The sequence below is a fragment of the Hoplias malabaricus genome, chromosome 1 (assembly GCF_029633855.1).
Source record: "Hoplias malabaricus isolate fHopMal1 chromosome 1, fHopMal1.hap1, whole genome shotgun sequence".
In the NCBI taxonomy this organism is placed as follows: Eukaryota; Metazoa; Chordata; class Actinopteri; order Characiformes; family Erythrinidae; genus Hoplias; species Hoplias malabaricus.
Genome location: NC_089800.1, coordinates 80,110,372 through 80,130,928, shown reverse-complemented (window position 1 = coordinate 80,130,928; position 20,557 = coordinate 80,110,372). Strand labels below are relative to the sequence as shown.

Sequence of the window (20,557 nt, the reverse complement as noted above, 5' to 3'; positions counted from 1 at the left end):
GCTTCTCTAGATATATCTGACTGAAGCCACATATTCTAATCTTTATAAAACACCCAGCTGACAATATTTACCTGAAGAAGGGTGCTTGCTGAGGGTAGAGTCGAGACAAAAGTTCGCCAGAAAGTGAATGCCGTCGCAAGACCACAGCACGTCCTCTGCACTTGGAGGGAGAGCCTAACTCAGGGGAGGAGGGTCCATCCCCTCCAAGTGGCAGGGTGTTCTCGAGCCTCTGCAGTTCCCGTTTCGCCTCCAGCAGGTGTCTTTTGCGAGCGATCCTCTCCAGCTGGTAGTGCAGTCTTTTGCGGCGAACGCGATTCTCAGCTCTTCGAAGAGCGTGATGTTTCAGGAGCTCTTCGTGTACTATTTGTTTCTTAACTCCCATGATCTGTGATGGACTCACTGTTTCTGCATTTCCCTCATTCAGATTTGTCTGTTGACCACCAGGCGGAATGGGCAGAGGAAGGAGTTCTGTCTTTACTCCTGACTCCAGTGTACATCTCTCTCTGATGGCAGCAAGACGATGCTTTTCTTGCAAGATCCACTGCTGAACTGCAAGGCACAAACCACACCTAGTGAGCTGACTATACAAGCTTTGCTTTTCCCTTACATCTTCTGTCTAATATTGGATGACCTATTTTATAAAAATGTCTCCTTACTTTTTGGTACACCCTGTACATCTATGTTTACAGCATTCAGCAGATGCTCTTAATCAAAACAAATTAAATAATGATTTCATAAGCTTTTTTTAAAGGTTTAATTTGGTTAAAATGCTAGTTAACGTACACGAGGTAGGCAATAGGATGCAAGACAGGCTGCACTGAGTTACACTCGCAGTTTCACTCTAGACATGAAAACTTAATATGAATAATACTTTAATGGGAAGATTTGACATAAAATCACTTTCTAAAATTCAGACACCATTACCATCAGCTCTTTATGTAAAATGGATGTGCTATCAAATGATCTCTATCTCTCAATAATGAAGCAACAGTCAAGTCCATAATTCATGTAATAAAATGGATGGACAATTATTCATTCATTCATTATCTGTAAGCGCTTATCCAATTCAGGGTCGCGGTGGGTCCAGAGCCTACCTGGAATCATTGGGCGCAAGGCAGAAATACACCCTGGAGGGGGCACCAGTCCTACACAGGGCAACACACACACACACACACACATTCATTCACACCTACGGACACTTTTTTTTTGAGTCGCCAATCCACCTACCAACGTGTGTTTTTGGACTGTGGGAGGAAACCGGAGCACCCGGAGGAAACCCACGCGGACACCGGGAGAACACACCAACTCCTCACAGACAGTCACCCGGAGCGGGAATCGAACCCACAACCTCCAGGCCCCTGGAGCTGTGTGACTGCGACACTACCTGCTGCGCCACTGTGCCGTCCTTATGGATAATTATATAAATAAAAAAGAAATGAATTATTTTTGGTCAAACCTTGTTTCAGTGATTAGGCTAAAAATAGACAAATATTTTACACTTGTATAACATCCCATTTTAAAACTCTCAGAATTATGTAGAGATCAAGATCTGTACAACGTGGACAAAAACGTTCATATCTCAGATAAGGCTAAATACCTCGATATAGACAGGAACATGAGTGTGGTTTTACACGTGTTACTTGAAGCGGTGGTTAAGTAAAGCACGTTTATAAGTAGTGATAAGCAGCTTGATTTTGCTGAGTGGAATGAAATTAATTAATCTGATTTAATAAGTGCTTACAGACAATGAATGAATAAATTATTCTGTCGATTTGTGTTTCAGGAGATTAATCAAACCTCCCAGCACTAATATAAAGCCCTGAAATGCAAGTCTGGTTATTTACATTACCCAATAGTGACAGAAGCAAAGCCCCAACAACACCAGACCTCAATAAAATTTACAGAGATTTAGTTGCATGTCAAGATTTAGTTCTGAAGACACATCTAGGCGGAAACACGAAGTCTGAAACATTGGGTTTAACAGCTTTGAGTCTTTACTGTTGAAATGAACCGTTAAATTCCTGTCTTCCCTCATTTTGTCCTCGTCCTCAGTCATGAAGATGTCTGTGATTGGCTCGTTTCTGCTGTACATGCAGCGCATGTGCGACCTGTGTTACTATAAAAGGCTCATACCACAGAGTCCACAACATATGTGTTTACACCCTGGTATTGATATGTAACCCACATGACTCTTCAGCTTTACTGCATACTCACTCTCAGTGCGCTGCTGTCGAAGATGTGCCTGCTCTGTTTCCAGGTCTTTCTCAGCTCTCCTCTGTTCCAGCTGAATCTCTTCTCGCAGACACTCCACATAACGCTGCTGCTCTTCTAGCCGCTGCCTGGAGACATCACTCAGCTCCTGACCTCTGATTTCCACTTCCCTAAACACACAGTACACAGAGATGTACAGGAAAGATGGTCTTTTCCTAATGCATCAAACACAACACAAACACCCTGCTAATAAAGACCATACAGATATCCATTGAACGATTTGAGACCGCGTCTGCTGTAACCGTGGTGCTGACTCCCTGCCAAAAGAAAACGAGGCTCGACTACTTTAGCATCCTTCAGTTACCAAGTAACGCAGAGTCAATCTTGTACAAACAAGACAATGGTCCTCTAGAGGGCTCATTATTGGCCAAACACATCCCGTCACTAGCATCACAAACTCCAAGTACGTGATCAAACTTTCAACACTGCATGTTTTCCAAAATCATTATCGTCCAGAAACGGTTTCTACACGTCAGAAACGACACAGGAGTTTACATTACCTCGAGATCGTGCAGAAGGAGGAGCTGTAGAAGAGTCCTGCTTCACTGGTCTGTAAAATAAAACCAAGATTACATCTGTACCACTGCTAAAACACGGCTGTAATTTCACACTGAATTACAATAACACACAATCGTCTTAAATGACAGCGTGTTATTGTATTGCATTGTAGGGTTGTGTGGGCTGATCTTCATTCTTATCAGTTAACTGTATCATTTACTGCACCATTCATTCCATTCCCTACAGGGATACAATGAGAAAAACTAAAAATGGTGTGTTTCACATTAACTTTCACACAACAACAACAACAAAAAGTGATCTATAAAGAACCCCTTGGATAAATATATTGTTCAAACACTTTCCAAACTTTCTGTTATTTCCAGCAGGTGGCATTATGTTATAGATCCCTAACCCTAGCAGGTGGGGCACATGCTTGTTTTTAATTTACAAGCTCCTATTAAGAAAATGCTGCCTTCAGAATATGATATTTAACGGTACCCGTCTCCTCTCTCTCAGGACGGCGGCCTCGGCAGGATGGTTAAAGCGGAACTTATGGAGCCCTCCTAGTGTTACAACAGCACCTTAACGAAGGAAAGGATCATAAAATGAAAGCATGCAATATTCCATGTAAATATGAGGGGGATCACTGGTCTCTTTGCACTACCACAGACCCAGCCCTCCCAAATCCATTGTAACTTCCTCAGGCATTCCCATGCTTAAGGGCAAGGCCTCCTTTAGGAGACCTCACTAAGGGAGTCCCCATTTCCATGTTTCAGAGTTCCTCAGGTCTGTGGGGCTGGATCGATGGCAGCACAAGCCGACCAGTGGATCCCTATGACAGTTTGTTTTATGAAATGTTTGTTTTCGTGTGCTGCTTTTACCTTGTGCAAGTCTACAGGGTTCAGTGACTTCCCTGTCGTTGACCCTGCAGATGCTCTTTGGGAGGGGCCTGAGAGTCACAACCCCATTCTGATTCTGTATTTCACACTCTGCACCCTCGGGCAGGACTGAGAGATTAGAGAGCAACATTAAACACACAGTATGATTACACGATGGCTTTACACTTGATGTTTCAACATTGCTGTGAGGATATGATGGCGTTCAGCCATGAATGCTTTAGTGAGGTCAGGTACTGATGTTATACTGGTTAGTTTTGATCTGAAAACCACTCCAGGGTTGGAGCTCTATCCTTGTAGAGAACACAGTCCAGGGCTAAGAGCTTTATTATCCATGATGACCTTAGACTCATAGGCAACTGCTCCAAAGAGTGGCCTTTCAATTGATAATGCTCTTCTATGGAGATTATATAAGCTGTGTGTGCAGGGGGCACTAAAGGATTAATTTATTAGGAGTGTCCAAACATTTAGAAAAAAAAACATACCTATATGAGGGTCCTCCTCATTCTGACCCCTAGGTCCGATTCTGGTGACCCCTTCCTGTGTGCACAAAGGGTGAGGGATGAGGAGAACATTTCAGACAGCTGCACAGTGGGCTGTACCCATAACAAACCCTGTTTCATAACTCTTCTGGGGATTGTGTTACGGTCTTTGTTTTCCCTCGGCTCTGGCACAAATCTCACCTCAAAGGCATGCAGGGGGATTTGTTTACGGGTTCTGGGAGGGATTCAAAGCTTGCTTATGTAAGTCTAGATGCACTGTGGGCACACACTCGCTCCTGGTGCATTTAACTTTTCACACATGAAGAAACTGCTGAAACTGCAGAGCCCAGGGCTGTCATCAGAACTGACACTGGCTGAGCTTTCAGAAATCTACCAACAGACCACAAAGCCTCTGTCTGCGGCAAAGTCTGAGTAAACCTGGCCCAGTTCTGCACCGTTAAACACACACACACCATCTAAGAGAAGAGGAGAAAGACAGCAGGAAAACCCACAAAAGGATTAACCTGCTGCACAAGAGCAGAGCTGCTTTACCTGCCTGCAGGGGGCGTCTCAGACAGTTCCATAGAAAGAGCAAGGAAGAGACAGAGAGGAATAAAAGCAGGAAGAATATGAACAAATTAGAAGTTAATAGTTTAAAATGAAGAAGCTTAGAAACTTTCACCCTGATTTTCAATGATCAGGACCCCCACAAGACCCCCACATAGCAGGCATATCCACTGATGAAGGACAAGAGGACGAGCAACACAAACCGTTCAGCAACACATGAGCTACTGTCTCTGTTTTTGCTTCTACAAGGTGGACAAACAAGGGTGGAGTGTCTAACAGAGTGGACAGTGAGTGGAAATAGGGTGTAAAAACTCCAACATCACTGCTGTGTCTGATCCACTCATACCAGTGCAATGCACAGTAACACACCACCACCCCGTCAGTGTCACTACAGCGCTGAGGAAGATGCAGCACTCAGTAAATCTTTGCTTTGGGGGTCCTGAGCCTTGAAGAACAAGGAGAAAGGGGGCAAACAACGTATGCAGAGCATCAGATGGACTAAAAAGTGCAGTGGAGCTGATAAAATGGACAATGAGTGTAGGTACAAAGTAGGTGTTCCTAATCCAGTGATCCTTCAGGTGTACATGAACAGTGCAAACCAAAAGTAGTCCAATACCCGGAGGTGGTAGATAGTGACCCCTGTGCTTAGCACATCCGGCTCCAGGGCAACGAGGTGGGGCAGAAGAGAATGGATCTGGACTCCTGCTCTGTCCTGGTTTATGTCCACACTGTACTCCTCCAGCAAAGACCGCTTGTGCTGCCAACTTTCGGACCAGTCTTTAGTCAGCTGCTCCACCTGGAAAAAAGTGTATAGCGATAAAGGCAGCGAATAAGGTGGTTGTTTCTGAAGCAGGGTATGTTCAGTGTTAGAGAAACAGTGACGGACCTTTAGTTCATTCTGCAGCACTATATCAGAAAAGCTGCTGTCCCTCTCATCGCTCAGAGACGGACTCGGGTTCCTCTGCTGTGGACACAACAAACAATCGGTCAGCAACATCTCATCTGGGAGCTATTACTGTGGTTATATTCACCTGAAATGGTGTTTTCCCAGTTGTTGCTACACCACCCTATCACCCTATGTCTATACTGCCTGTAAAAACTGTAAATAAATCAGTGTAACATGCCGTTTTTCCAACCTATCTATGAAAAATGTCTTTAACATAAGGCCTGGACATGTTCCAGAGTTGCCCTTTCTCATATTTAGCATTACAAAAGGCCAGATAATGTTCTGGGTTACTCTGCATGTCTTAAAGGGGCCCTACACTTAGAGCCAATCATGTTTTGGAAAAATAAAAACATGCAAACTGTCATTTAGGCAAAACCCATTCTTCAAACCGAGGAAGAAACTTATCGGACTTATCTCTTAAATATGAAAAAGGGTGTCTAACCTTCAACTGAAATAAATACTAGTGAAACTTCTCTTTTAAAACAAGTCATAAGTACAAGTTCATAAATGTGAGTTTTCTAATTAAGTGGGTGGAGGGTGTTTAATACCATGGAGAAGCTCAGCAGCATGCTCTTCAGCCGATCTATTTCCTCCCGCAGTTCCCTAATCAGCCTCACGCTGGCATCCTGAGAACAACAAGGACTCTGACTTATATCTCGTCTATCATCAGGGAACAGAAATAATCAGATCCAAACAATTCACGCACCACTACAGTCATAATCATCCCTACCTCATTGACTCTCGGTTTGTTGACAATGTTGCGGGCGTGAGCGGCATAGCGAAGGGTGCTGAGAGTTTCATTATAGCTGCTGTAAGAAGGAGATATTGCTGTGGGAATTTAAACAAAAACGAGAGTGAGAAAGGTGAGAGGTGTTTTGTAGAACAGTGTAGAGCAGTGTTTCCCAAAGTGACAGGGTACGCCCTCTAGAGGGGGTGTGGACCTATTGCAGTAGTGGGGCACAGCAAGACAAATAAATACTGTATATAGGCATGTTACTCATAATATTCATTCACTCATTTTCTGTAACCCTTATCCAGTTCAGGGTGGCGGTGGGTACGGAGCCTACCCGGAATCCCTGGGTGTAAGGTGGGAACACACCCTGGAGGGGGTGCCAGTCCTTCACAGGGCGACACACACTCATACATTCACTTACACACTTACAGCTACAGAAACTTTTGAGCCTCCAATCCACCTACCAACGTGTGTTTTTGGAGCGTGGGAGGAAACCGGAGCTCCCGGAGAAAAACCCATGCAGACACAGGGAGAACATACCGAACTCCTCACAGACAGTCACCCGGAGGAAACCCATGCAGACACACAGAGAACACACCACACTCCTCATAGACAGTCACCCGGAGGAAACCCACACAGACACGGGGAGAACACACCACACTCCGCACAGACAGTCACCCGAAGGAAACCCACGCAGACACAGGGAGAACACACCACACTCCTCACAGACAGTCACCCGGAGGAAACCCATGCAGACACACAGAGAACACACCACACTCCTCATAGACAGTCACCCGAAGGAAACCCACACAGACACGGGGAGAACACACCACACTCCGCACAGACAGTCACCCGGAGGAAACCCACGCAGACACAGGGAGAACACAACACACTCCTCACAGTCAGTCACCCGGAGGAAACCCACGCAGACACTGGGAGAACACACCACACTCCTCACAGTCAGTCACCCGGAGGAAACCCACGCAGACACTGGGAGAACACACCACACTCCTCACAGATTATAATTTGCAATAATTCCAGTGTAAAAGAGATTTGTCACTTTATTTCATTCAGTTAAATAAGCAACTCCAGTTTGTCTGTTTTTTTAAATTAATTACTATATTTAAAATAACAAACACACACACACTGCTCAGTGGTGCTTCTCACACACAGTACACAGCTCTATATACAACACCCATCTACACAGCTCCAGTTTAACTATGAACAGTTTACACTGCCAAATATCACGACTTAAACTAACATCTTCTGAGGTGAATATATTTAATACTTCTCCTTCTGAGATTCTTAAAATATTCTTATATCATTTCTAGTGGGGACTACAGAAGTGGGGCACTGCAGAAAATGTTTGGGAACCACTTTTCTAAAGGAACAACAGTAAGTGTAGACTCCTAAGGAGCTATATATCCAGACTCACTTGCGATCATGATGGTTTTAGAGTTGCCGCCGAGGCTGTCCTTGAGCAGCCAGGTCAGGACGGAGTCTCTGTAGGGGATGAAACAGTGTCTGCGGCCACTACTGGACAGAGAGCTGGAGTGACTGCCCATGGTGCTGCCCTCCCCTTCACTCAGCATGCTGTTAATGCTCTGACTGCTGCTGCACATCTGAGAGTTCTGGGCTGGAATAGGATAAAGGAAAGAGTGTTAGGGAAAGATGGAGGACGGAAAGCGCAGGGAAGAGGGATGAACACTGCAGTGTGGTTAATACCGAGAGCAGAGATGACAATGCCCAGAGTGACCAGGGACTTGTTGATGTTGGCCCCTTCAGTGATGCGATCTCTGCAGTACTGAGGGTCTGCTCGCTCACTAACAGACAACAATAGACAAGACACATGCACAGAGTAAGGGTTAACCGCTGAGTAGTTCCACTAGGGGGCAACCTTAACTGTTTTAACACAAGTTGGCAGTACGTCTGAATAGATATAAGATAATCAGGTCGTGACAAGCATGTGGCTGTATGGGCAGATTGTTCACAGTTTAGCGGTAGTTGGTTACCCATGTAAAGAGGCACCAACCTGCCAGCCAGGTCCACCAGGTTGATTTTGCTGACGATTTCAGACGGGAGGTTGTTCTCTAAGATCGCCTACGAGAAAGAACACACTATAAGCACTTTTCAAAACTCAAAGAGAAGGCAGGAATAAAGAGTTTAGAAAAACAGATCACAGATTTATGCAATGTGTGTTATTTCACCATTCTCCCTTATTTTTCCTGGTATCCTTGAATTCCCTGATTTTTATTATTAGTATTTTTATTGTGGTTATTTAAAGGTGTCTTTTTTGGGTTGTTGTTTTTTTGTTTTGTTTTGCACATTTATCAGTGACAACAATTATTTATTAAATATTCTTTGTGCTCTAAAGCACTGTTGGCTGCATTCTAATATATGAAATGTGCTAAATACATCTTTAAAATCTGACATAAAATGTGTATTCATTCATTCATTATCTGTAACCCTTATCCAGTTCAGGGTCGCGTTGGGTCCAGAGCCTACCTGGAATCAATGGGCGCAAGGCGGGAATACACCCTGGAGGGGGCACCAGTCCTTCACAGGGCAACACACACTCACACATTCACTCACACACTCACACCTACGGACACCTATCAACGTGTGTTTTTGGACTGTGGGAGGAAACCGGAGCACCTGGAGGAAACCCACGCTGGCACAGAGAGAACACACCACACTCCTCACAGACAGTAACCCGGAGGGAACCCATGCAGACACAGGGAGAACACACCACACTCCTCAGACAGTCACCTGGAGCGGGAATCGAACCGGGAATCGAACTGTGTGACTGCGACACTACCTGCTGCGCCACCGTGCCGCCTAATGTGTATAATATGTTTTATTATTATTGTTCGTTGGTGTGAGTGAATGTGTGAAGGACTGGCGCCCCCTCCAGGGTGTGTTCCTGCCTTGTGCCCAGTGATTCCGGGTAGGCTCCGGACCCACCGCCGCCCTGAACTGGATAAGGGTTACAGACGATGAATGAATGATTGTTATAATTATTGTGCTGTTGTTTGTATTTCTATATTTTATTGCTAACTGCAAACTGAATTATAGTTCTACCTCCGCTATCTACTGCTATATTGTGTTTTAAATGTTTTAAATGTTTATGTAAATAGGTGTGTGTGCTGTTCTTTTATATGTGATGTAAATGTAGCCAGTTAGAGTTTTGTTACACTGTACATACCTATATTTCTGTAATGACTGAACTGAATGCAACTGGAAATTGGTACAAAATAAGAGAAACCCCTCTTCTGTCCATAATTTTAGACAACGATGTTTAATGCAGAGTTGAACACATGTTTGAAGCTCTGATGATGCTAACTGATGGCTATAAACTCTTATTACTTGTAGCTACATTAGCTTACTGCAAGACTAAAGAATATTTACTGCAGACAGCAAACATCTCGGTGCATGGACTATATTTTGGAGTGAGGGTTGAATGGTAGAGCAGTCATTATGTGTGTTGTGACAGAAGACTCACACAGTAATCACAAGACTATCTAGGCCTTATTAATGGGTTCTGCTACATTTAGAACCAGGGTTAATGCAGATCTGGAAACGTTTTTGTGGTTGTGTGCTGGGGACCTGTGTGTACTGGATGCTGAAGATGGCGTGTGAGCGGCTGCTGGCGTCGTGGACATGCGTGGCTGCTGTGATGCGGTTAGCGATGCCCTCCTCCAACAGATTTACTGTCTGCTTATAATCTGACACCACATGCTGGGAGAGACCTGGAAAACCAAAACATCATAGTATTCCTCTCCAGAGCCACGAGGCGTTCTCCTGCTGCTCCAGAAAGACGTCATACCGTCATTTACACGGCAATACCTTACATCATACATAAACATCACCTCATCCTTATAAATCTCACTGTTTCTGCATTCACTGTCCATTCTCTCAGCTCCACTGACCACACAGGAGCACCTTGTAGTTCTACAGTTACAGACTGTAGTCCATCTGTTGCTCAGCATACTTCGTTAACCCCGTCACCCTCTCCTTCAGTTTTCAGGACCCCCACAGGACCCTCACAAAGCATGTGGTGTTAAGTAAAGTGGACTGTGAATTAGCACAGTGTTTAAAATCTCCTGCAGCCCTGCTGTGTCTGATCCACTTACACAAGCACAACATATCTTGGTGGGATTCTGAGCTTTGAAGAACAGGGTGAAAGGGGATAACAAAGTATGCAGAGCAACCAGTGGACGACAAAGTATGGTCAGTGGAGATGATGTAATGGACAATAAGTGTAGAAACAAAGTGTTGGACAGATTTCTCTTAACCAGCCGAAAATAGTCCAAAAACGTGCATTTCTTTATTCTATTGTCAATTAAGAAGATTTGTTCTGCTGTAAACTTCCTGCTTTGAAGATTTTTTGAAAGAGAGAGAGAGAGAGAGAGAGAGAGAGAGAGAGAGAGAGAGAGAAGACGACGAAGGTCATATGTATTCCACCAGGCTTCCTCCAGCTACAGGAAAGTGAGGTCAGTTCCTTTGCTGTTCTGGGGTTTCTCCTGATACACACAATGACTGGATGTTGGACGCTGGACAGAAAGTAAGAGGGTGGACGGTGGAGGGGAATGGAGGAGGGGCCGAAGAGCAGTGCTGTGTGGCCAGCACCGGTCTGTGAATAGAGTTCAGCTCTGAACACAGTATGGAAACAAACCGCAAATCTCAAGTCCCAGTTAAAGCCCACTACTTTCTCTAACAATGGAAGCCCACACGCCAGATTCACAAAAGCTTTATGAAGGATCTTAAATAAACACTAAGGAGTTCATAAGAATGTTAAATGCAAAAAAATGTTTTGTTTTTTTTTTACTCAAGACACTCTTCATTGCTCTTTCTTCTGTAGGCGATTTCTAATGAAGCATTTCCTGTTGCATTTTACAGTTTATAAATGCCATGAGCCACATTTTCTTGTTCAGTTAAACCCATGCAGCATGTCCCAAAATGGATGAAAAAAAGAATCAAACTTAGAGTTCACAAATGTTGCAGTAAGCTGCAGTAAGAGTGTTAGTCTGAACGCTGGTTGAATGTCTGTGTTCAGTCGACTCTCACCCTGCACATATGGACCCTTCTCTGGGTGCTCCCTCACGCGCAGCGGGGCCGGCTTCTTCTTCTCGTTCCCTCTCAACAGATCCCTCACACGCTCGTTATAGATCTCTAAGAAGCTGGATAAAGAGAAGACAGTCGTAAGCTTATTTAAGTGGATGTATCCCATCTCTTCTCCGCAGTGGAACACAGTTCTGTTTCTTAATGAAACTGCTTAATGACCTGCTTTGGTCCAAACCCCACGAGCCCCACAGCAGTGTTCTCCCCCTGTGTAAACAGCCCTGTTCAGAACGCCGGCTTTCAGCACCTGTTCCTTTAAATGATAATGAGCCGCTCGCTGTTCACCCCGACCCTGAGCGAGGAGCAGAAGCCGTTAGAACGACTCGTTCTATCCCAGGTTTTCCAACTTGGGCAGTACACAGAGAACTATTTGGGTGGTATTATTTCAGTGTGTAGGTCGATGGACTTCACAGTAATATAAGCATGCACTGAACAAGGTAGTTTTTCAGAACGTGACCTACACTGGAATTGGGTCTCACCTAATTTCAACCCTGCAGTTCTGTCCATCTGGAGAGTCCATGTCTGATTGGAAAAGGCCCTGAGAAGAGAGACAGGAACAGCCAGTGAAAAGACTGCATGGAACAAATGTGACTAATGTGCATTTCTTAACATTTTGTTTCCACATTAAAAGAAACGACACTTTGAATTTACTTAATATTTTTATGTCAAACGATGGCATGAAATGAAATAATCTACAGTTTTTTTCAGTGCAGTGTTTCAGCTGACGTCAGACACTGACCTGACAGATCCTTGGGGTCAGTCCAATTGAGTCCTGTAAAGAAATAAAATGAGAACTTAACTTTTAAGGTGTGTTTAAATTTCAGCCGTATGAATGCATCAAACCAACACTGCACTAAGGGACTCACTGGAGTTCCCATCATGGTGTGGGTCTTCCCTGAGCCCGTCTGTCCGTACGCAAACAGACAGATGTTGTAGCCCTCTGCTGCTCCGGCCAGCACTGACACGCCCAGGTCCTGGAACACCTACAGCGGGAGAGGACATGCTCACATTCATCATTGCACACTCAATTAAAGCAAAGTATTCCTATCAGACCTAGATACCAGATGGAAAATCTTCACAGGTTTTTTTTTTTTTGCCAAACAGTAAAAATCTCAAATAACTTTCTCAAATTGTCATATAATTATTTCATATGTTAAATTATATTATATTATCGTTGATGTCTAAATAATATGCTCTGTTAAAGGATAATTGAGGACACCTGGTGATTAAATGGTTAATAACTTACTAAGATATGTGCTGAAGCTAATGGGGCTTAATGAGGCTTAATGTCGACAAATGGAGGAGGCAAAGTAAGTTCAGTATTTGGCAAGATCTGAGGTTTAACAGTACAAATAGATGTGGGTTCACTATTTGGCAAAGATCAGATCACTGCTGCCCTCTCTATTTGTGTGTTGTAACTGATTATTGATCATTTCAAGGTGAATACAAACACATGCACAGCTTTTGTTGCCTCCTACACAAAGAACAAAATTAAATAACACTTTGTGGAGCACATTAAAAAGCCACTTTCACTTTCTCTCATGTCAATGGGAGAGCCCAGCTTTTCTTCTGGATGTAGACATAGAAATGAAGTAGTTTACTCCTAAAATGACTTGAACCTGGGCTGGAAACACCCTGTTGTCCATGTCTTTAGGTGAGAGGCAAAGCATTCAGCTGATGCTGAAGAAACTATGGACCGCATGGAAGAGGGCAAGAAAATAAACGTGTGGGGGCCTGGTAAGAGGAAGGTCCTGAGCTGGAGCTGCTGTGTTTTCTTTCCTTCTCTTCTTACAGCTGCAGGGTGGCAGTTGTAGCTGAGGGACGCACCCTTCTCTCTCTCTCTCTCTCTCTCTCTCTCTCTCTCTCTCTCTCTCTCTCTCTCTCACACACACACACACACACACGCACGCACGCTGGAAGGCTAACACAAACACACACCCCACCAACACAGCACATTCTCCACACACAGGTCGGATTACACAATAAGAAAGAGGCTAAGAGTTTCACCACAGATTCAACACACTGTCAAAGAAGATAAAATCCATATGCACTGTAAAAGACATGATTTGATAACAAAAAAACACCATACACAGAGGCTGTGCAGAGAGAGCAACTGAATAGATCCATTGACCTCAGTGGTGAGGTTAGCTTTCAGGAGGCTTGTTTACATGGTAGAGAACTACAGCCACATGTATTCTAATGCCCTTTCAACAACCAACTAGTAACACAGTGGTCTATGCTTTGAACCTGCCTTCCAAGACTGGGGCCCTAAGGGAGCTCTCGTGGTTCAGAGCGAGCCGAGTAGGGACTAAACCGTGGCGTGTAAACCTTGCAGAGCACTGATTGTCCAGAAAGAGTCATCACTCTACGCCACGCATTGCAGACGTCCAGCACCAACTCTCCATCTCCAGCTACAGCAGAGATCACGTTTGTTTTTATCCGACTCACGACGGCAGCTCTTAAACTACTCCGTTGTCTTTTGAAGAGGTTCAAACACTCCTTGGATCGGTTGCTGACGAAAGAATCCAGCGAGAACTGGATGCTGCAACAAGGAAGGAACAAACTCTACTGATCTGTCTGAACTGATGATGGAGCTGTGTTCAGTCCCAAACAACAACAACACGCTAATACACCATGAGTAAACACCGCTTAATGTTAAATTAACTGCTGTTGTTATGGTTTCCAAAGCCCGCTGTTCCCCTTAGAGATGGGGTTTTGAGACAACACTCGATACATTTCATGGGGGGGAGCTGTGGGAGTGGAAAATCAACCAGGGTCCAAGGACCAAACAGAGAGTTGAGTCCAGCAGAGTGGGGACCATGCAGTGGAAAAGGCTGGGGGCACTTTGTGTGAGAGCACACCTTGATTTATTAATTCATTTATTTAGCTTTTTCTTTGGAGTATTTAGCTTCTGCACAGATTCCTCTGCCATGGGAATGTACATTGTATTTTCTAATTCCCTAAACATTGTATCAGTGAGTCGATTCATAGAAAAATATGGTAAACACTTGCATGATTCCACAAGAAATATAAACTAAACCAAATCCTTGTTGGACTACATCCCAGTTTTGAGTATTTATCTCCCTGCTCACAACACTGAAAACAGCGGAGGAACCATTTGCTCCTGCATCTGACACAATTCTGAGAAGGTGTGGCAATTCTGACCTCTCCACGCACTGTTGACCCTGTGAGTCAGCAAACACTCTGCAGAGCTGCAGAGACACAGGAACGCTTGTCTGTGACATGATTTGAGCTGCAGTTCTTTGGTCCAGCAGATTTCGTCCACCTCGGTGGGCTTTCTGAATGGGGGCTAATTGGCATGCCGTCTGCAGAGAGAGGGAGCACATGCCAGCAGCTGCTTCACAAAGACCACCATTCCTCCTTGCTCATAATCAGCATGAGCCTGACTCCTCTGCCTTAAAGGAGCACTGAGACACTTGTTACAGGTGGGTGGAGTGTGGGGGGGTCACACAGGAGGTGTTCCTGACACATCACTAGCACTGTTGAACTCACTGAAGTGAGTACTCATTATTTATGTTGATCACACGCACACTGAATAGAACTAACAGTGATATTTCAGCACTATTATACAATTAAATGGGCACAGTTTTCCCTTTGACCCATGTGTAGTCATTAACCTAGCCATATTTTTGGTCTGTAGGTGACTTATTTAGCTTTGCACTGGAGTAACAAGGCTAACAGAAGCTAACAATGAAAGGTTGCGTTGTTTTCAAGGGCCAACCTGGCTCCAGAATTGAATTCAGTCACCTGAACATAACTTTCGCAGATAAATGCATGGGATCAGCTCGACTCCACTCGGCACAGCTGGCGGTGACATCACAAACCCCGTCTCTACAGGGAACTGCAGGCTTTAAGAACCAAAACAGCAGTGACCGTTAAGCTAGGCTCTGTTTATTCATGATGTATTGGCAGGTTGATATTGTTGTTTGGACTGAACATGGCTCCGCACCCCAGTTCTCACAGATCAGTTTTCCTTGTTGTACATTTGACATTTTCTGGAGTATTTCATTGACCATTCACTCATGGAGCGTTTGACACTCTTCAGAACCCCCTCGGGGGAATGTTACGAGCTGCCATTGTAATTCGGATAAAAACAAATGTGAAAGGTACTGTAACTTAAGAAAAGTACACAAGTGGGGAGTTTAAGCTGGAGCTCTGCAATTCATGGTGATTGACACGCCACTGGCCAATCAGAGCTCTGCAGGGTTTACACGTCACATATAGTACCTACTCGGCTCAGTTGGAAGCAAAAGCGAGCAGGGACTTCCAGGGACCAGGTTCCTCAGATCGAGTTGTGTAGGCTCCAGTGGATTATTGTGTGTGTGTGTGTGTAGCTTCTATTTGTGGCCATCTTTGCACACCACCAAGTGTGCTTATACTCCCTCCTTGTGGGAAAAAACTAAGACCCCCTTGATTATAGCATTACACCACACAAAAAAAATAGAATTGTGTATTAATGCCATTGATTTTCGTGATAATAACGAATATAATTTAAGTTATATCTGATGCTTTAAAAAAGTCATTTCACCTGTGCAACCATACGCCTGATCATCACATACTTACTCTGCACCATGTTGTGATTACCGTGCTGGACCTTTATTAACCCATTGTGAATCAGTGTCTAAGGAATCTGGAGTTTACAAGATCAGAGCTAAAACTTCGTAATCCCAACGTCGCAGCTGATTGGATTTGTCCTAAGGCTCCCAACTGAGCTTGTTAAAGCTGTCATCATCCAGACTGTGGTATTCCTGCCTTTGTCTCACATTGTCCCTACACTCTATTAATTTGGAAAGTGCTGCATGCTAACAGCCGCCTCCATTGTGTGCAGGAGAACTAATATTCACTAAGATCACCCAGGCCCAACAATAGACTCTCACTCACCAACCTACTTTCCAGGCTCGGCATAGATTCGGCAAAAACAAAGCATGTAGCACTGTCAGCGCAATGAGGAGTGGACAGAGATCCAGCACGGCATCTGAAAACAAGCCCACAAAGACTAAACACTGCCATCAACAGGAAGCCCACAGTCTTCGGTGCCAATGTTGTGGTCAAGGAATGGTGTATTCCTCAAGGAAATCCATTAGAAAAAAAAAATAAAATAGCACACACGCCACCGTAGAGCTCTGCAGTTTTCGTACATCAGCCAGAATAAAAACAAACACACACTGGTCTTCATTATGAGGAGAGAGCAGGATATAGTCCAGCTTGGACAAGAAGAGTAATTCTACTGAGAAGAAAATAGACTGTAATCAGCTTCAGGAGAGAATGAGGCAGAATTTCTTCATGAATATTTCTGTTACTGAGGTAGAGGAGGAGAAGCTCAATGTCCCTGTTTAAAATGACAGACATTGTCATTTGTAAAGTGTGATTTTCATAAGATCTCATCTGGCCCTACAGGCCGAGGCAGAATGTAGAAGGCACTAGCAGCTGTAATCCTCAGAGCGTTAGAAAAGGGTGCGTCCAGAAGTGGGTCGAGGTCAGATGGTCAGATAAGCTGAGAGGGAGACGTCATCCATCCAAAAACAAACACTAAGCCATCCAATGGTGTTTACACACCAGCGAAAAAATGCAGTATCTTTCAGACTGAGGAGTTAGTGATGAAAATGGAGACACAAATAAAGCATGAAAGACGATAAATAGGGAAAAGCAATTAAGCAGTTGGACTTGTGTAGTTTGTCCACTTTGTAGAAAGGTCTGTAATCATGCTCTGCGGTGTAGAACAGTAAAGAGACTGTTTCATGCGGTCTGCTCTATACTGGACCCTGGGAAACTCTTTATTACCTCAGGATCTCTCCGGGAAAGTAGCTGAAGCTTATCCAACACATGCTCCAGTGCCTGACCACAGTTCGCTACATCAGCTCCGAGAAAGAAAAGGGGGGAAGGATCTCCCTAAATTCCATCATTCTGTAGCATATTAGACGTAATTTTCACTTCAAATACACAATCATTCATTAATGTGAGCTCTGAAGACTGGTCCACATGTTGCTCTGCATACTTTGTTAGGCCACATTTCACCCTGTTCTTCAATGCTCAGGACCCCCACGGTCTATTAGTTGGGTGGTGGATCATTTTCATTTTTTTATGGTGGTTTGTCACTGCATATGATCAGCTCTACTCGACACATCTCAGCACGCTTTGTAGCTTGTCGTTTTTCCACTAGAACAGTTCCTCCGTGAAATGGTGCCAGTGACGTTCACAAAACCCCATCTCTATCAGGAACCACAGGCTTTGAAATCCACAACAGCGCAGACGGTAAAGTCAGGTCCTGTTTACACGTGTATTTGCTTGTTATTTTTGGGGAATGAACACGACTCCATGCCCCAGTTCTTACAGATTGGTTTTCCTTGTCGTATGTTTGTCTTTTGCTGGAGATTTTCATCGGCCACCGACCCAAGGAACGTTTGAACCTCTTCAGAAACCCCTCAGGGCAATGTTACGAGCTGCCGCTGTGAGTCGGATAAAAACAAATGTGTCACTTCAGAGATTTTACAAGTGGTGAGTTTGTGCTGGAGCTCTGCGTTTCGTTGTGATTGACAGGACTCTGGCCAATCAGAGCTCTGCGGGGTTTACACCACACCATTTAGTACTGGTTAGAACCCAAAACAAGCAGGGACTAAACAAGGACCTGGTTCCAGGACCAGCACCAGATTTGACCGGTGGAAAAGAGCTGACCCGAGTTGAGTCGTGTAGTTTCCATGCAGTAGAAAAGCACCGTTAGTGTGTTGCGCTGGTCAGAGTGGATCAGACACAGCAGTGCGGCTGGAAATTCCACACCGCTCTGTGTCTGGACTGAGAATAATTGAACTAATTTTATTATCTCTGTACTGTCCCTGTATAATGTTGTATTTTAATGTTGTGGCTTCCAGCATGGGCAGAGCCAGAGTCTGAGATCCTGTTTATATTTTCGTGAGAGCCAGGAAAACAGGAGCAAAGGGGAGGCACAAATAGAGCTGGGGGACGTATGTGTGGGAGCCAGAGGCTGAGAAAGCGAGGTTATTGGCAGGGAGTCAACTTCTCTTGTGGGTCATACTTTCACAGAATTTTGTAGGTCATATTTGGTGGAGGGGGGGATTTTGGACACTCTGCAGTCTCTGTGACCCCTGCTGACCTGCACACAGACACAGTAGCTTAATTTAGGATTGAAAAACTGCAGTTTTTCAGATCAATACTGACTCTAGATGCCCCCATCAAGCCCTAAGATGTCAGGGTAGATATTCCAGTCCTGTCTCTCTCTCTCCCAAGTTCTGAAGTGGCTACATCTCTCACCGTTGGGAAAACAGAGAGGATTCATCATCAGTTCAGACAGATCAGTAGAGTTTGTTCCTTCCTTGTTGCAGCGTCCAGCTCTCGCTGGATTCTTTCGTCGGCCACCGATCCAAGGAGCGTTTGAACCTCTTCAAAAGACCACAGCGTAATTTTACGAGCTGCCGTCGTGAGTCGGATAAAAACAAATGTGATCTCTGCTGCAGCTGGAGATTTTACAGATGGAGAGTTGGTGCTGGTCGTCTGCGTTGCGTGGCGTAGAGTGACGACTCTCTCTGGACAATCAGCGCTCTGCAAGGTTTACACACCACGGTTTAGTCCCTACTCAGCTCGGAAGAACAAGGACATGGAAGCGTATGAGGGACTCATGAGGCAGGTGCCCATAAGCTTAAGGTCACGATGGCCAATGCTAAGCCCCACCAGCACTGGAGAATAAGCTCTCCAATTTGCTTGGACTGCACTGCTAATTCAGAGGAAGTAAAGGAAGGTCTGGAATTACTTGGACTCCTGACAGAAAGCCGATTCTGGGAGATCACAGATCACAGCTGCGGCCTCAGAAGCTGCAGCTAAGAACATTGCGTCTAAAATGCACATTACACACCAAAACACCGTCCAAAACCGCTGCAGTTCACCACACGATGGGCCTGGGTTAGTGTGTTTAGCATGATTACTGCACTGGAGTGTATATTTACTGCTCCGACAGCAAGCTGTGATTTGCATTTGTTCTCCAGAGGTTTTTCCTTGGGTCAGGAACATTTGTCAATCAGAGAAACACAGCTCTACAAACTCAGTTGTCATACTGTGAAACCGCTGACCTGGCATGTGCAGTGACGACAGCACTCAAACAAAAATGCTCACACACACACAGTGCAACTATTCTTTTCCAGTCCAGAGCACCATACTGACACACAGACCCAGAAATACCAAGAGCATAATCAAACCTCCCACTCTATCCACAGAGAGAGAGAGAGAGAGAGAGAGAGAGAGGAACTGAAAGACAGACAAAAACAAAGGGAGGGAAAAGGAGAGAGAAAGGAAAAAAGAGACAGAGAGTGTACAGAGAGACAGAAGAAAAGCGTGTGAGTGTGTGTGTGTGTGTGAGAGAGAGAGAGAGAGAGAGACAGACAGAGCTGACTTCATTTGGAAAAGAAACCCTGCATTGTGTGTCGGCTCTTGTCCAGTGACGTCCAGGCGGTGCAGTCTGACTAAAGAATCATTCACTAATGCAGCTGTGCCATTCGACTGGAGAGGGCCTGGAGACTCCAGTGGACACCCCCCACCCTCCATCTCCTCCACTGCCCCTCCACCCAAACCCCCACCCCCCCACCAACCCACACAGCTCTGCGTTTTCTGCTTTGTTTCTCAGACACCACAGGCTGGCTCTGAGAGGCTTATTTCACGTCTGCATGCCTCTGCTAACTGCGCAAACATCTGCAGCAGTGTTTTAGGATTGCCTCAAGTTCAGAGCTGTAAGGCAGGGTTTTAGCACCGCCTGCCTCAGCCCACATCAGCACAACAGCTGGATTCCATTAGCCATCTTTATCTACCCTGCTTTGAGGGTGACTCCACCTCTCTGAACCCCCCAACACACACACACACACACATCTTACTTTAGGACTGAACATATTCATATCTTCCAACCCCACTGTATCACCAAGAAAACTCAACATTAAAATGACCCTGTTTCTACACTAATTGTCCATTTTTTCAGCTGCACTAACTACATAGGAGCACTTTGTGGTTCTACAATGACAGATTC

General features: G+C 44.8%; 1 protein-coding gene across 1 annotated transcript in view; it reads right to left on the bottom strand.

Annotated features, from left to right (window-relative positions):
• stard9 (StAR-related lipid transfer (START) domain containing 9) overlaps positions 1-20,557 on the bottom strand; it is a 46,907-nt gene that overhangs the window by 15,677 nt on the left and 10,673 nt on the right. The window contains exons 4-21 of the mRNA XM_066674757.1: positions 12,381-12,497; positions 12,254-12,286; positions 11,994-12,052; positions 11,461-11,573; positions 10,000-10,142; positions 8,426-8,493; positions 8,119-8,216; positions 7,829-8,029; positions 6,391-6,488; positions 6,209-6,286; positions 5,601-5,678; positions 5,331-5,510; positions 4,151-4,205; positions 3,651-3,776; positions 3,268-3,350; positions 2,772-2,821; positions 2,215-2,381; positions 72-549 (exon numbers count right to left, since the gene is read on the bottom strand). Coding sequence (XP_066530854.1) covers positions 72-549; positions 2,215-2,381; positions 2,772-2,821; positions 3,268-3,350; positions 3,651-3,776; positions 4,151-4,205; positions 5,331-5,510; positions 5,601-5,678; positions 6,209-6,286; positions 6,391-6,488; positions 7,829-8,029; positions 8,119-8,216; positions 8,426-8,493; positions 10,000-10,142; positions 11,461-11,573; positions 11,994-12,052; positions 12,254-12,286; positions 12,381-12,497 — 2,225 coding nt within the window. The remainder of the gene's footprint in view (positions 1-71; positions 550-2,214; positions 2,382-2,771; positions 2,822-3,267; positions 3,351-3,650; positions 3,777-4,150; positions 4,206-5,330; positions 5,511-5,600; positions 5,679-6,208; positions 6,287-6,390; positions 6,489-7,828; positions 8,030-8,118; positions 8,217-8,425; positions 8,494-9,999; positions 10,143-11,460; positions 11,574-11,993; positions 12,053-12,253; positions 12,287-12,380; positions 12,498-20,557) is intronic.